The sequence below is a fragment of the Nuphar pumila genome, chromosome 2 (assembly GCF_984573655.1).
Source record: "Nuphar pumila chromosome 2, dmNupPumi1.hap1.1, whole genome shotgun sequence".
NCBI classification, from domain to species: Eukaryota; Viridiplantae; Streptophyta; class Magnoliopsida; order Nymphaeales; family Nymphaeaceae; genus Nuphar; species Nuphar pumila.
The window spans coordinates 104,106,219-104,123,357 of NC_143250.1; the positions used below are offsets into that span (position 1 = coordinate 104,106,219).

Here is a 17,139-nt window from a genome sequence, read left to right on the forward strand (position 1 = left end):
GGTTCATAAGAAACAAATCGTTGTATAAGAAGCAATCTTCAGATTGAAGAAACACATCGTTACACGAAACTCACCGAAACGATGGGAATTTGGATATTCCAACTGTAGAGTAAGCAGTGGTAAGACGAAAACAGATGCTCTGGAACAAAGGGAAAGGATGCTTCGACGACTCCAGATGAAAGCAAAGAATCTCCGGTAGAGTGCTTAGAGCGAGAATGGATTGTTTCGAACTATTTGAATCCTACAACATAACGCTTGCTACATACGCAAACTCTGCGGAACGTTCGTTGGCACGAAATGATGGAGGGCAGTTTTGTCCTTTTCATGAACCGACGGTTCAGTTTTCTAGAAGGAAGGCATTTATGTCCGTTCGAGAAATATGAAGCGAATGACGGTAAAGGGTACTTAAGTCTTTGTTGCGGCACCAAATTACGATGCAGTATGATGCGGACTGTCATCGGGAACCATGCCGGTCTCGATTGTATACGTGGCGCTATTTGGAAGCCCCGAACATGAGATCTCAGTACCGGCCCTGTTCGGGGGGGGGAACATATAACCTGCTTTGATAACCAGAATATGCAAAATGAACTTTTTTTTCTGGTTTACTTCCAAATTTATGAGTGAGTTGAGGACAACTTTGACTGGCTTTCACCTCGTTGCGTTGCGCCTTCTGTTTTTTCTGGTCTTCATGTGTTTCAAAATATGATTTTGTCCAAATGTGATGTTGAGGTGATGGAGTTGCGGAAAACATCCACTTGTTTTGGGTGAGTGTCCTTTGGTGACATGATCGGTCAGGACATGGACACTAACATGTAAGGCTTTTATTTTAATATTTGTAATAATATTTAATACTTTTAATATTAGTTCAATACAAATTGCATTTTTTACTATATTGATTATAAAATAAAAAATGTTTGTGTCCTCCTATCCTATTTTCCCAAAAGATTTCGAACTTGTGAGTTGAACCTGTGTCATGTGTCTTTGTATCTAAATAGTTAATATCTTTGTGACACAGGTGGCAACACTATGAGTGACGATTAGGGGTGGGCAATGGGCCAGGCTGCCCGGTCAGTCAAGCCACCCAACCCACCATGAGCTTGATTTGGGTCAAGGTTTTAGACCCTGACCCATTAGCTACCAGGCCGAAACCCAACTCGTTATATACATGGAGCAGGCTTGGGTTGGTCCACGGGCTACCCCTGATGGGTTTGAGCTATTTAATTAACTTTTTAGGGCTTAAGTTATTTAATTAATTTTTTAGTAGCTGGTTGCATAGTAACTTGGTAACTTACCTAATTAGTTGCAGAAATAAAAAGATAATTAGATGAGTATATTAATCTTTCAATTAATTCATTCTTTTTTTGTATAATAGAAATTAATTTATGAACTTCATTAAAAAATAACTTACAAATGGATTTGGGCAAGGCTAGACCTACCCGCTGAACATTGAGCCAATAGGTTGGGTCATGGGATGCTCTTCAAACCCGATCCCATTAAAAACTGGGTCATCTTCAGGCTGGGCCGCACTTAAAACCCGATGAGTAGTGCTTTAAACAGGCCTGGCCTAATGCCCACCCCTACTGGCGATGTCGGGTTCAAGCAATGACAACCAATAATCTTTTCTCCTGAACCGTATTCAATCCAATGCCTTCTCTGGTTTACACAGGGCTACCAGCAATTAAACTCGAGTATCCAAGGCAACAGAAGGGCATACACAAAGAAATGGCAAAAAACAAAAAATTGTAAGTTTATTTTATTGGGCTCATGAAAATCTAACAAAAGGCTAAGCAACCTTGAGGTAGGAGGAGAACAGATTAGATTAGGGATGGCAGTGGACTTGGGGAAACCGGCTCCCGCCCAGCCTCGCCCCATTTGGACCGGGGATAGAGGACATGAAATGGGGATGGAGGTTAAAATCAAAACTCGAACGGGGATGGACTTATGTTTTCCCCCTCCTAGTCCCTGTCCTGATCTCCGCCTTGCCCCGTCCCGCCCCGTCCCCAATCTTTCTTTAAGGATGGCAATGGACTGAAGAGAAATGGGGCCCCACCCTGCCTCACCCCGTTTGGACTGGGGATTGATGACATGAAACGGGGATGGAGGTTAAAATCAAAACCCATGGGCAGGATTTTGAGATGGGGCAGGGGTGGAGACCTTGTCCCCTGCCCCCACCCCAGTCCACTGTCATCCCTAGAACAAATTTCATCATCTAGGGATGCAAATGGGTCAGATCCAGGATGGGGGCTTTGCAATTTGTAGTTGTTTTTGGATTTGATTCCAATCTGAATCCCCCATGTATTTAACTATTTCGGATTCGAACCATTGGCATCATCCATTCTACATTCAATCTTAGCCGTCCAACCAACAGCTAAGGTTAGTCTAAATTCTCTCCTGGATTAGAATGTGGATTAATTGTAGCCGACTAAATGCATCAGTTGGACAGCTAGGAGCAACATAGATACTTTGAACATCATATGTCAAAGGATAGGATCCTTTTTGCTTATTAAACCACGGTTAAACTAATTGAGTCTTGAGTGGACTAGTTTACAAGATTAAGCCATAAGAGTGATAGCTGGTGAAGTCGACGCACAGTATGGTTTCCTTGGTCTCCAAGCAATCCAACGCTAGGATTTGACCAAGCTTTGACTGGACTGGGCCTAATTAAGTTCCGATGAGCTTGGTCAAATTCAACTCCCTTATAGGTCCAAACCTGCCGAGTCTGAGTCAATATCGGGCCGACTTTGGGTGCACTAACCAAACACTACAAGCCGTATACAATCAGTATCCCTAATGAAACATCATTGGCCCATGCCAGCCTCAAGTGGGTTCCAAACATGCCAAGCAAGATTCATACCAAGTCAGCGTGATCAGGCACAACTCAATCACGTCATGTTTCCAACACCAAGGCTCGATATGGCCTTGAAGAGGCTAACAAGGCTTGGTCAACACGACAAAGACAACCGACTCAACCATATTTTAGATCAAGTTTCCTATGTTCGAGTCATGCTTGAACATTGATCCGAGTCTTATAATGCTTTTGACTGCATCTTAATAATAATAATATTATTGATAGCAAAGGCCACTAGAATATGAAAACTAGTGTGAATTAGGTATTTTTCAATACTTTTTTTTTAAATTCAACCATTGGTTGAAATCGATTGTTGGATCATGCTTTTCCGATAAAAAATATGACTTGAATGCTTAAATATTAAAAATATTTGAAGTGTCGATGTTCAAGCCTTATAAAAATCTTGTTTATGCAACACAATTGGATGAGACCAGAGTCGGTCTCTTTAAAACTAAGCGTGTAGATTACATCCGTATAAGAAATTTAAGAAAAAAACATAAAAATCTCGGTTCACTTATGCTAGTCTGCCCTTGATAACAATGTTAATATGAATGAAGACCCTTGGGCTCCAAGGCAAGACTAGCTTATGAGTGGGGGCTTGACCCTTGGTCACCTTCGAAGAAAAAGTACATGAGTAGGGTTTGTTAGGTCTAAAGCTACAACAGCGACAAACCCCAAGGATACACAACATAATATTTGGACTTTGAATTTTGGATAGAGAAGCGAAGGCTTCGTCTCATACTTAGTATTCATATAGAGGGCAGCAGAGGTAATGGATAAGTGCGAAATGATACATGTTATGAGTTTTTCAGGGTTTTTTGTTTTATTTTTAAATTCTGACTATACAAATGTGATCTATGTACGTGATTTTATAAGGCTTGAAGTGTTCGATTCCCACACATGGGTGGGGTATTTATAAGGTTCAAAAAATCTAACAATTCAAAATCTTTCTAAATTTTTGAGGCTCCAAATATCATTTTTTCATTGGAAACACATGATCCGGATGTAGATTATCATAACTAAAAAAACACTACAGAAAAACTCATTTAAAACATGTCAATTTAGCACCTACCCATCTCTCTCTTAAAGAGAGAGACTAATCAAAAATATCAACATTACAACAAGTTCAACAAAAGTTGAAACTAACAAACACACAAGACCCAAACCAACAAAGAACACATGAGCCAAAAAAGCACAAAATACAAATTAGAAATAAGTTAATCAGTCTGAATTCAGGGGAAGCCTTAACAGCAAGTGACACTGAAGATCAAGAAGAAAAATGCTTAACGAAGCCTATACATCTGCCAGAATATAATTTGGATCTGCTTGAAAATAACATTGTTTGAAAATAACATTGTTGCCCAACATCAAGTTCTCCAAATGACCCACCAACTTTTACATCAACAAACTGACAGGGGTCCCCACAAGAGGTCCACTGACTTATTCCAAGTAACCTATATATATATATATATAGAGAGAGAGAGAGAGAGAAAGAGAGAGAGAGACTCCATGTGGTTTCTCCGAAGCTGCAGAGGCGGCTTGGTGCTAGCTTGCTCAAGTGAGGCAAAGGCAAAGTGCGGTTAGACCTCAATGAGACCCGCAAGATCTCCATGTGACAAGCAGGGTCTTGTGCCAAGCTGAAGGCCCAGGTTCGAATCCCTCTCCCACATGGGGGCTTAAGAGTTATCTGGTAGGGGTCTGCCTAATCCCAGCTAGACTTTCAAAAAAAAAAACTCTAGTGAGCGCGATCTCTCTCTCTCTAAATGGATACGTTTCATGTTTGCTTGACTTAGTTTGGATGGTTATGTTGGTGAAAAATTGATCTCTGATTTTTTATTCATAATTTTCATGGATGGTTTTGGTTGAAGTCTTGGTGAATGAATTTCAGGCAAATGTAGATGTTGTTAATAGCGTGATTTATCGTGTGCCCATATTGGGAATGAAGGTGATTATGGCGGCAGTGGTGTTTATCCTTGATGTTAAGGATGTAGATTTTAGTTTCTGATTGTAAAGATTCAAGGTACACAATTTTGAGAAAATCACATATACAGAACACTTATTGGTTTATCCTTACTGTTAAGGATGTAAATTTTAGTTTTTGATTGTAAAGATTCAAGGTACACAATTTTGAGAAAATTCCCCTTAGGATAAGTTGCAGACCAGAAGAATAGAGAAGAGAGAGGCTACTACTCAAATTACAACCATGCCATCATCATACATTTTTTCAATTAATTACAAAAAAGAAAAAGAAATAGGGGGGGGGGGGGGGGGGGGGGGAGGAAGGAGAAGACGACGAACCTCAAGGTGGGCTCCGCCGTTCATTCTTCGTTGACCTTCACCGGAAATCTAGGTGAGATGACGCCCGTCTTGGCCTTCGGCGGCCGGCCGCGAGGCCGCGTCCCCTTCGTCGTCGGCGGGGCGGCGACATTCACCTGAACCCTAGGTGAGATGACACCCGTCTTGGCCTTCAGCGGCCGACCGCGCGGCCGCGTCCCCATCGTCGTCGGCGGGGAGGCGACCTTCTGGACCTTCCGCGGCCTCCCCCTCGGACTCGGCACCTTCACCGTGGCTGACATGTCCATTGGTTTCGGCGGACGCCCGCGGCCTCGGCTTGGCGGCGTCGCGGGATTGTCGCCCTTCGACTTCGGGGCGAGCTTGTAGCCGAGCATCACCATGACGACCTCGCCCGTCTCCTTTAGCCGCTTGAGGTGCTGAGTGAGGAGCAACGAGTGGGTCGGGGGCAGGTCCGAGTAGGTCGACTCGATATACTTGGCGATCGCCGGCCTGCTGGAGCCGTTATTCTCGTCGAGGGCGGTAAGAGCAGCAATGATCATCTACAATAAAGACAAAAATAATCAAATTTGGGGTTGGGGGGAGAACTTTTCAAGAGCCCTCCTCTGTAGAAAAGGATTCTGCGGGACAGTTTTTCGTTTACCTCTGGGTATGGAGGGTGATTGGGGGAGACCGATGGGGACTTTTCTGCCTCTTCGGACGCCATTAGCGAGGGTTGCGAGCTCTCAGAAGCAGAGAAAGAGAGAGAGAGAGAGAGATTTAAAATGGATTTGATGGTCGATCGGACGGTTGGAAACGGTTTGGGGGAGGTCCGATCGGAGGGCGCCCAGTGGGTTGAGAGGGGGGGACGCGGATCGGTGACGTGGAGGCCTTGGCGTCTTGCTTTTTTGGTGTTTGTGATTCGGATCGGGCACGGATCAGATATAGTCAGATCTAGGTTACTCGGATTCGGAGCTCGAATCACGTTAAGACTATATACCCTAGCTCGTACGCGTGTACGTGTATCTGGGTCGGATTTTCTTGGATTTTGAGTCGGGTACAGATTTGGATTCGGATGTAAAAGTACCACATCCAAATCAAGTCAAATTAGTAGTGGATACAGCTTTCTCTTCCGAATGGGACCGAAATAGACTTGGATTCAGTCAGTCATCCCTAGACACCAAGCCAAATTGCTTGCATCAATAGTCGTGGATGGATGGTCTCATTGGGATCCGTTTGCTTGGTCTAGTCATCATATTTTGGGTATCCAAATTTTCAAATTTTGATCCATTATAATGTATGGATCGGAGTCACCGGACCTGCTATTTGCAGTAGATCCTATTCGTTTGCATATCTTTTACGAGTTCTTTCAGGTGATTGTTCGGATATAGTGAAAACCCAAAAAGAATAAAACACGAATCTATCCAAACTACATTTGGCAAGTTTTCATGTGTAACGTTTTGATTGCAGATGAGCTTGGTTCAGGTTCACACTTAGTTCTGTATTCCGCAATGCAGAGATGGAACCCAACCCAGAATTTGAGAATTACGGATCCAATCATGTTGTCCTTACCCGGCTCTGGGGTTTGAACCCAAGAACCACTGGTTATGGCCGTGCAGAACTACCTGACCCAGCAATCTTGCTCGATCTGATTAAGTTTCACTTGGTTTTGGATAAAGGCCACACCATAGTTGACCAGAATCTGACTTTTAAGCAGCTGCTACTAATTGGATTGCAAATGTGATTTAGATCAGGCAAAGTCAAGTTTGGTCCAGATCCCAATTTCACATGGCTGTACCATACCTTGTCTGAAAAAGTTGTAAACAAGGATTTTGCATGCTTTAAGAAAATAAAGCATCCAACATCTTCTTACACCAGTTATACCGGTTTCTTAATACTATCGGAAGAAGCAAAGAATTGATTTGATCTTATGCATTTTAAAAAATTCTTGAAGGTCATACAATCAAATATTGATCAATGTCTCTTATAGTTCATTGTGTGGTTTTAAAATCTAGTAACCAACACATTTTAGTTCGGAGATAATGAGATAATCATCACATTGAAAGACTTGCAACTTATACAATCACCTATCATTAGTGTAAAAAATAAAATAATTTTAATACCCAACAAATGCTTATATAGCTTATAAATCATACTAAAGGGTTGAACTTCTCAATTATTATTTATGCATTATTTTTATCCGTCATTATTTATTTCATGTCATCAGTATCTTCGTCCTCTTCTATCATTTTTTAGTCATCCTCAACTGACATGTTATGATCATCACCATCATCATTTGATCATCCATTGTCAATGTGATCAACACTATTACTAATTGACTGTTTAGATGCACAAACTAAATCAAAATTTATTGTATCCAATGCTTCATTTTTTTTAATGCATGCATTTTCAACTTTCAAGATTAACCATAAAAATAACACACACATTTCAAACATAAATTACAATGTTTAACAAATTATACATAATTATATCATCGACCCTAAAAGGTTGAATGCCATCCAAATTATTGTGGTGAACATTACTAGCATTAATTTGTCGACGGAGTTCTACATCATCTACAATGTTCTTCATATCATGTACAACATTAATTATTTATGAAAGTTTTTTATTGTCTACACATTCAACATCTATATCTCTTAAGGATGACAATGGGCCAGAGCAAAGGCAAAGGACAAGGTCTTTGCCACCATCTCGTCTCAAAATTCTGCCCTCCATCCTTGCATGGGTTTTGATTTTAACCTCCATCCCCATTTCATGTCCTCCATCCCCAATCCAAATGGGGCAAGGCGGGATGGGACCATGTTTCTTCCCAGTCAGTTGCCATCCCTAAAGGTATTTTAGTTATTTTACTATCAAGGATTGGGGACAGTGCAGGGCAGGGTGGGGGAAAGCGTAAGTTCATCCATGCACAAGTTTTGATTTTAACCTTCATCTCTGTCTACATCCATGTTTCATGTCCTCCATCCTCAGTCCAAATGGAGTGAGGCGGGGCGAGGCCCCATTTTCCCTCGGTTCACTGCCGTTCCTAATATCTCTAATTGGTTGGAGCAACTACATGTCTTTCACGTGCATGTTAAGAACATCATCGCCTACTGTTTTAGACAATTGAATGTTTGCTAAAAGATTGAGTTCAATAGATGGTGTACTTTCTCTTTGTGAATAACTAAATAAACATCGACACTAAATAACATCTATTTTTATATTATCATCATCATAAAAAAATATCTATTCACATTTATTGGTTATCAATGTTTGAAGAATAACTATATCGAAGGGTCGATAACTCTTTCGCATATCCAGTTTTATGAGACATCAAAGCCACAAATTCCTTAAAGTTATAATTTTTTAACACCACTATATATCTCCAAGTAAAGTGACAAGACAATAATGTATTTTAATTCTTTTTGAGGTTATCATTAAATGCCTACACTAACTACACATGTCATTCATCTAATGAAAATAACATGCGAAAAAAAATCATTAATATATATTCATACAATTACTCTAAAAACCAAGTACCTATAATAACCCTAATCTCTATTTAATACTTGTGCACAGTAAACTCTAACTCATCACACTAATTACCTGCTCGTGCGCAGTCAACCCTAGCCACATTATCTCAATACAAAACCATCGAATATTACATAAAGGACAAGTAAACAAATATAAATCATCTACAATACCAACAAATAAATAAATAATATATATATATAACCCTAAACATAATAAATCCTAATAGATAAATATGATGCCAAATATTAAATAAAACATAAAAAAACATACATAAAACATCTCACCATAATAGAGCAAAAAACTTCATGAAAATCACAATAAAAGAAGAGAAAAAAGGGTTAAGTTTTTTTTCTAGAAAGAATCACAAAAATAAAAAAGACTATATATGATTGAACAAACATGTGAATTACAAAAATTTACATGCATATGTTAGAGCATATTTGTGGATCACATTGAAGAGAATTGCATCCAAGAAAATTCGCAGGCACTCTTCGCAAAGGCTTCACATTACTTGCGAAAGTATCATCATATTTGTGATCTTTGTATGGTGTCATGAGAGAGAGATTTAAAAGGGTTTTCATGGTCGACAACTTAGGAGTTACAACAGAAAACTGGGCAGCTTTCTCTTTTTTTCTTCAATCAGCTCTTTTTTCAGCTAGCAATGCAGATGGGGTTCGGGTCGAACATGGGTCAGATGTAGTCACTAGGTTAATCAGATTTGCAGCTGGACTCGGGTTCGGATGAAAAGTAACTATCGAACTGGAATAAGATTCATTAGGCTATATATTGAGAATCTCGCTATGAGATCCCATGTCTGCAAAGATCCAATTCTAGGATCTGAAATCTAAAGCAATCAAACGCACATGTTCCTACAAACTGGGTGTTTGGACTCTCTTGACAGTCGTACCATCCATATGACGACCACTAAAACCTGATCCCGAGATGGAGCTAGGCCGCCACGTGCCTTTAAGACTGCAGTTCAGGTTATGAGTCCTAGAATGCCGCTCATCCACGGCCATTATAGTTTATTTCTCAGATGAGCCCCACAAAATTTTTCACATGGGGGAGATATCTCAGGTCCTGTCCGGTCGCGTCTGCAGAAGTTTCAGGACACGCTATCCTGCTCTGTCCAAGAACCATTAAAAAAAAAGTTTTTTTGGCATCCGTGACTGTCTGTTCGCCACTGTTGGGGGGAGGGGGCGGCATCCTGCAGACGGGGATTCAAACGCCCCCTAACCTACAATGTTTGAAGCCCCCCCTATGTATCAGTCTCAATTGCTTCCTTAAAGACTTAAAGAGGCAGATTTTTTCTTTTCTTTCTTGATCCAATATCATGCAAAAAATTTCATTGAGATTTACAGTGAAAAAATGTAGCTACATTGCCTTGAATGGCAGATATGTGAAAAATCAATGAAAGAATGAAGAGGATGCTGAAGACTTATGTACATGGAGATTGGAAGCTGACTGACTGATTTACAGGGATTATTGAAGACTTAGATGTGTAAGAATGAGGTGCCAATTGGATAGCAGAATTATTCTGCAGCATCAGTGGGGCCTTCTTTGGTACAACGAGTACCCAACAAGTGCAGACATAAAAAGCGTCCACAGAACCTGAAGAAAGTTGAACATTAGTATTGATGCAAACTGGAAGAAAAGAAAATTAGACAAACAATATGATCAGCAGTAATCCTGGGAGTTTGTGAAGTAAGATTGTTTGCAGTAAAGCTTTTTGGAGCACTGCTACACGCTTGGATTTTGGAAGACTAGCAAATCAATCAACTTAAATAGTGTGAATATGCCAGAGCAGTACCGTGTTTATTGCATGCCACCTTTCAAGCCTCCTAATCCTTGATTGCATGTCTTCAAACATTAACTCCATTGCTTGCATGTCTTGGATCATGATTCTTTGGCCCTTGTGAAAGAAGAGAATAAATCTAATGGAATCAAACGGAAAAGTGGAGACCTCTCTCTCTCTCTCTCTCTCTCTCTCTCTCTATATATATATATATATATATATATATATATATATATATATATATATATATATATATATATATATAGCGTGTTTGTGTGTGTGTGTGTTCATAGAGCAACAAGCCCAGAAATGCAGAAAACTTAGCAAGTTGGAATCAGAAACTCGTTATAGCACCCTTTTGAAAAGCACAATGATAATGATCTCTTAAAAGAAATAAAAACGATGAATTATGTTAAGAAGGTACTCTAATGACTAAGAAACAGGCAAAATAACAAGCATAAGTTCATGCAGGCACCAAGTAAACACCCAAATTTAGGTAAGTTATTTTATAAAATAACAATAGTGTGATGAGTTTAGCTCCACTTTATGATCTGATGTTTCCCCATGATGCAAATATAGGAATATCGTCTAACATTTTCAAGTCCCTCTCTGTGGAAGAGTGCCCAAAATGCGATTCCAATGTGCCTATCTTTCTACACTTGCAATGTTGCTCAAGTATTTATCACGATGATGAAATTACCCTACTACATTCTTATCCATGTTCTTGATGGCTTGTCATGCTCCCACATACTCTAGCAAAGGATGAGAGATCAAGGGAAAATATGTGATTTAAAAAGATATACAAAATGTTCTCTAAACCAATACAAGTAGCCTTGTCACGGGCATAGAATTTTTCGCAAACCCGCAACGCGCCAGTCTGAACAGCCCAACGACCAAAGGTCACGCCACAACACTTTCCTATGTGCTGAATCATTTTCATTGGCTCTGCGCATCACCTCGTGCGCAACTACTTAGCGGAAGTTGATCAAGCGCATCTTCAAGTGTGCATTTCATGTAGTCCATGTCGCTTAGTGTATAGCCGTCCCATATCAGCTATCACTTTTGAAAGAGGCACAAACTTTACCTTAGCCTTACGTGTCATGAAGTGTCTTGCAACCCCATGCGCACGACATAACAAAACCCCGCCACTGAAGAGACAAGACCTTGCGGCTCCTAGTCCGAAGACTAGTTGATGATTGAACACCATAGCAAAGAACACCACCCAGACTCATTCACCGGCACCTAGGCATTCACTCGCCTAGTCCCAAGTCACCATACTTGGTTGGAATCACCTAAGGTGATTCTTGAGAGAATTAGCCCTAACCCACACGCACCCCCGTGCATCCAACCACTACGCGTGGGAAACTCCAAGTCGAGAGGTCCATAACAAAATCTCCAAAGGCAACATCCTCTGATCTGTTGGCACTGCACATGCCTCATTCTGAAGGCTCAGTCCGGGACATTCTCCCCCACCCAAACCATTGTCGTCCTCGATAGAGCAGCATGTTCAGCACCTTCAGATTGTATTTCAGACTCTGAAGGACCACAAGTTGTATGTCAAGCGACAAAAGTGGCTATTCGGCCAAAAGGAAGTCCATTTTCTTGGGCATATTGTGAGAGGAGACACTCTCAAAATGGACTACAGGAAGATTGAGGCTATTCAAGCATGGGAGCCGCCCTCTAAGGTTCCAGAGTTACGTTCCTTCTTGGGGCTTGCAAATTATTACTGATGCTTTATCAATGAATACTCGCAGATCGCTGCAACGCTCACAGATCTGTTGAAGAAAGACAGACCATGACTATGGTCTGATGCCTGCTAGAAGGCTTTTGATGGGTTGAAGCATGCCCTGACAGAGGAGTCAGTGCTGAAGTTGTTCGAATGTCGGCAACCGTTTGAAGTGCAGACCGATGTGTCTGACTTCGCTATTGGTGGGGTGTTGCTCCAAGAAGGACATCCTATCGCATTTGAAAGCAGAAAGTTTAACGACGTGCGTCGATACACTGTGCACGAGCGTAAGATGTTGGCGGTCGTGCACTGTCTTCGCACATGGAGGCACTATCTTTTGGGGTCGCAGTTTGTTGTGCGCACTGACAACATTGCGACAAGCTACTTTTAGACTCAGAAGAAGTTGAGTCCAAGGCAAGCGCGCTGGCAGGATTTCTTGGCAGAATTCGATATGGCCTTCGAATACAAGTCAGGCAGGACCAATGTTGTGGCCAACACCTTGAGTCGGAAGGCGAAACTCGCAGCTTTGCTCGCTTGGAACGACAGTGTAAGCTAACCAACGAACAATCTTCTCGAACAGGTGCAAGAAGTTTCAAAAAGTGACCTGATGACTCAACAATTGATCGCATTGGTGAAGGAAGGAAAGACATAGAGATTTTGGCTAGAGGACGATTTGCTCCGCGCAGCGGGCGACCGTCTATATATTCCGCGGCAGGATACATTGAGGAGGCGCTTGATGCACGAATGTCACGATACTACCTGGGCGGGTCACCCGGAGCAACAGAGGACCTTAGCGTTGTTAGAACGCGCATTCTACTGGCCGCAGATGCGCGATGATGTAGATGCTTATGTGCGGACTTGCTTGATTTGCCAACAAGACAAACCCATCAATCAGAGACCCGGTGGACTACTGGAGCCCCTACTTATGCCAAGTCGTTCGTGAGAGTGCATAACCATGGATTTCATTGTGAGCTTGCCGAAAGCACAAGACTGTAGTTTGATCTACGTGGTTGTGGATAGGTTCTCGAAGTATGTTGTCTTCGTGCTTGCCCATGCCACCTGCTCAGCTGCAGATACTGCGAAGTTGTTTGTGCGAAACATAATTAAGTATTGGGGAATTCCTGAGAGCATCGTCAGCGATCGTGATGAACGTTTCACTGGCAAGTTTTGGCGAGAAGTGTTTCGCTTAATGGGGACAAACTTGCATTTCAGCACCAGTTTTCACTAGAGTTACCGGAAGCGCTTAGGCAAAAGGGGAAGTGCGCTTCGAAAGCGCGAAACGTCGCGCTTTCGAAGCGTGAGGGGAAGTGTCGCCCTTTTTTGGGAAGCGCGTTTCCCTTTTATGGGAAGTGCGTCCCCCTTTTATGGGAAATGCGCTTCCCATAAATAGGAAGCGCGCTTCCCCCACGCTTCCCCATTTTTTCCATTTTTTCGCTTCCCCCTCGCTTCCTAGGTCGCTTCTGGTTCGCTTCCGAGACGGTTCGGAATTTTCTTCTAAGTGGTCCCACGCTTCCCCGCTTTCTAAATTTTTGAAAGTGCCTCGCTTCCCGTATCGCTTCTCGCTCCCGCTTCCTCGACTGGTAACTCTGGTTTTCACCCCCAAACCGATGGACAAACAGAGAGAATAAACGGTATGCTAGAGGAATACCTGCGGCACTTTGTCAGTGCCAACTAAAGGGATTGGGTTGATTTACTTGATGCGGCTCAATTTTGCTATAACCTTCAAAAGAGCGAGTCCTCCGGCCACAGTCCATTTGAATTCGCAACAGGATAACAGTCGTAGACTCCGCACTCCCTTGCTGCGCGAGGACGTGGCAAAGCACCTTATGCATACCAGTTCGTCAGGAACTGGCAAGATCAGACAGAGTTGGCGAAGGCATACCTAAACAAGGTGACCAAGCGCATGAAGAAATGGGCAGATGAAAAGCGTCGTCCAACATAATTTCGTGTTGGAGACAAAGTGTTGGTCAAGCTCTTTTCTGACTGCACAACTATCTTTCAAGGCCACTACTGAGGCCTTATTCGCAAGTATGATGGTCCCTTCACCATTATCAAACGTGTGGGAAACTTGGCATACCGACTGGACTTGCCAACAAACTTTTAAGTGCATCCGGTATTCCACATATGTAACCTGAAGTCGATCCACGAAGATGAAGGAGATCCTCAATGGAGTATGCCTCAATGTACTCTGATCCCGCAGCGGGCTCCCTCAACAGTCAGTGTACTAGGCAGAGAGTCAAAGGTCATCCTCAACCATTCCAACAACTATCTAGGGGAAGTCAAAAAGTACTTAGTGCAGTGGAAGGGATTGCCAGAATGTGAAGTCACCTGGGAGAAGGCCAACAACATGTTTCAGCATCGACAGCTTGTAGAAGGCTACCATGAACAATTGGCGTCGAGGACGGCACCAACTTAGGTGGGGGAGCGTGTTCCGAACCGCCACGTTTTTCACCTTCTTGCTTTGATACCAATTTGTCATGGGCATAGAATTTTTCGCAAACCCGCAACGCGCCAGACTGCACAGTCTGAACAACCCAACGATTAAAGGTCACGCCACAACACTTTCCTATGTGCTGAATCATTTTCATTGGCCCTGCGCACCACCTCGTGCGCAACTGCCTAGCGGAAGCTGATCAAGCGCATCTTCAAGTGCGTATTCCATGTAGTCCATGCAGCTTAGTGCATAGTCGTCCCATATCAGCTATCACTTTCGAAAGAGGCACAAACTTTGCCTTAGCCTTGCGTGCCATGAAATGTCTTGCGACCCCATGCGCACGATATATCAAAACCCCGCCACTGAACGGACAAGACCTTGCGGCCCCCAGTCCGAAGACCAGTTGATGATTGAACACCATAGCAAAGAGCACCACCCAGACTCATTCGTCGGTACCTAGGCATTCACTCACCTAGCCCCGAGTCACCATACTCGGTTAGAATCACCTAAGGTGATTCCTGGGGGAATTAGCCCTAACCCACACGCATTCCCGTGCGTCCAACCGCTACGCGTGGGAAACTCCAAGTCGAGAGGTCCATAACAAAATCTCCAAAGGCAACATCCTCTGATCCGTTGGCACTGCACATGCCTCATTCCAAAGGCTCAGTCCGGGACAAGCCTAATGTCACGCAACAATATGCATGCTAGATCTAGTCAAAATGGCTTTTCTGCTTCTCTGATTGCTTAGCACATACAAATTATTACAAATTGTAGACAAAAGCTCATAATCAGAAGGAATAGAAAACATACTTGAGATTGAATGCGTTGCAAAAGTTTCTGCAATCTTGCGGCTGGATGCCCACGAATGCCTATTGAACACTTTTCGCTTGCACCATTGCTCTCCCAAATAATTTGTAGATAATTCTGCAATGCAGAATGCATCAAGATCAATTATATGGATGTCTTCCCAACTAAGCAAGCAAAACCAATTTTATGAATGCACATGTAGATATAAACCAGCCTTGGAGAACACCTGTCAATAATGTCAGAGAACATTCCCTTCTGGTTAAGGATGTTGATGCCAAAAAACACTCAGTATATAAGTGAGCGCATCTGGGTCTTAAGGTAGAAGGCAAATAAAGATACATCCACCCTGTTTTGCCAGTCATTGCTTTTAGACAACATATTATTAAGGCTTGCAGCAGATAGAGGATTGAGATTTCATCCCACTTGAGGATTGAGCTAACTTTATGCTAAAGAGTTGCATATGAAAAACAGACAAAAGTTAAGACAGCTGACACAGTCAAACAACCAAGTTGGTCCAAATCTTCATCAATGAAGTCAATTTTCCTCTACCAAACTTTTTAGAACCAAGAAGTACTAAAGCAAAATGAATAAAGCCCCTCATGTGAAATGCCAAAGAGGAGCCAGAGAACTCAATTACTGAGCAAAACATATTCAACCTTAGCAAGTCAAGAGACCATCAAATCTACTAAGACTTACTGAAGGTTTAACAGGTTTTTAAGCACTTATTTAATTCAGTGCAATGATGGTCTATGTCCAGGAAATAAAGTACATGCTACTTTTGGTTCAAACAGAAATAATTCCGGAGCTTGATTTCATCTTCCGCATATTTAAAACCAACTATCAACCAGTCACATATATCGGCTGCTTTTTGAAAATCTCATGGCAAGATTTGAAAAACCGATAGAATCCCAAAAGAATGAGATATTTATCATATTTTCAAAATAACATCTGTTTTGAAATAGTGCTCTTTTTGCGATATTATCGCATTATTAATGTGATATTTATATTTTTATACATATTTTATATTTTTACAATTTTCTTATATAATTATAATAGTTAAATATACTGATATTTTCCCAAGAAAAACAAATCGGTTAATCTATTGCCAGATTTTCTTTTGCCAAGAAAATCCTGATAATGAGACTTGTGACTATGCTATCAACACCTCTGTCATGGCACGGTGCAAACCTTTGTAGTATATGAGCCATCAATTTTGAGTGCAGAGGCTGCTGCTGCCACTGCTGCTTTATTCAGTCCCTTAATCTGAAGGTAGGGTGTTGCTGCATCTTCAAATTCATCCACCTCTATAAGAATCTGTAGGGCGGAGACAATGAGTATAAGCCGCAGAGAAAAAAAATTATAACGTGAATAGAAAGTTGATCCTATACACACTTGAAATATTTAAATACATGCCATCATAACAATAAACTGGTTAAGTACCTTTTTCTTGAAAAAGCATTTAAGTACCAAAATCACCTAAGGAATTAGGGTTATTCAGAATGTTTAGCAGTTGGCACTTGAGAGACATGCAGCATGATAAGTAAAATTCCTTAGTAGCCATCAACAATATGGCACCTTACCTCAGGTTTAGAACTAGAAGTATGAATCTCATCGATTTGAAATGATCATTTTGAAAGACGGATCAATGGCTTTCATCGTGCTAAGCACATAACATTGATATTAAGGGGTGTTTGGTTGGACATTTTGGAGGAATGATTTTGGAA

The 17,139-nt window shown here is 41.8% G+C and overlaps 2 protein-coding genes across 4 annotated transcripts in view; both read right to left on the reverse strand.

The window, feature by feature from the left end:
• Positions 1 to 5,125: 5,125 nt before the first annotated feature.
• LOC149846507 (HMG-Y-related protein A-like) lies at positions 5,126 to 5,861 on the reverse strand. Its single transcript, XM_089998035.1, has 2 exons — positions 5,784 to 5,861; positions 5,126 to 5,682 (listed from the first exon to the last, which is right to left on the reverse strand). The coding sequence occupies exons 1-2, from the start codon at positions 5,844 to 5,846 to the stop codon at positions 5,167 to 5,169; spliced, it is 579 nt and encodes a 192-aa protein (XP_089854161.1). The 5' UTR covers positions 5,847 to 5,861; the 3' UTR covers positions 5,126 to 5,166.
• Positions 5,862 to 9,960: 4,099 nt separating this feature from the next.
• LOC149846508 (uncharacterized) overlaps positions 9,961 to 17,139 on the reverse strand; it is a 43,460-nt gene continuing 36,281 nt past the window's right edge. The window contains exons 23-26 of one of the 3 annotated variants that reach the window (XM_089998036.1): positions 16,604 to 16,729; positions 15,419 to 15,532; positions 10,464 to 10,565; positions 9,961 to 10,264 (exon numbers count right to left, since the gene is read on the reverse strand). In XM_089998036.1, the coding sequence (XP_089854162.1) occupies positions 10,199 to 10,264; positions 10,464 to 10,565; positions 15,419 to 15,532; positions 16,604 to 16,729 (408 nt within the window). In that variant the 3' untranslated portion in view covers positions 9,961 to 10,198. Of the gene's footprint in view, positions 10,265 to 10,463; positions 10,566 to 15,418; positions 15,533 to 16,382; positions 16,730 to 17,139 lie in introns of those variants that run through there. The other 2 variants (XM_089998038.1, XM_089998039.1) reach the window with 2 other exon arrangements.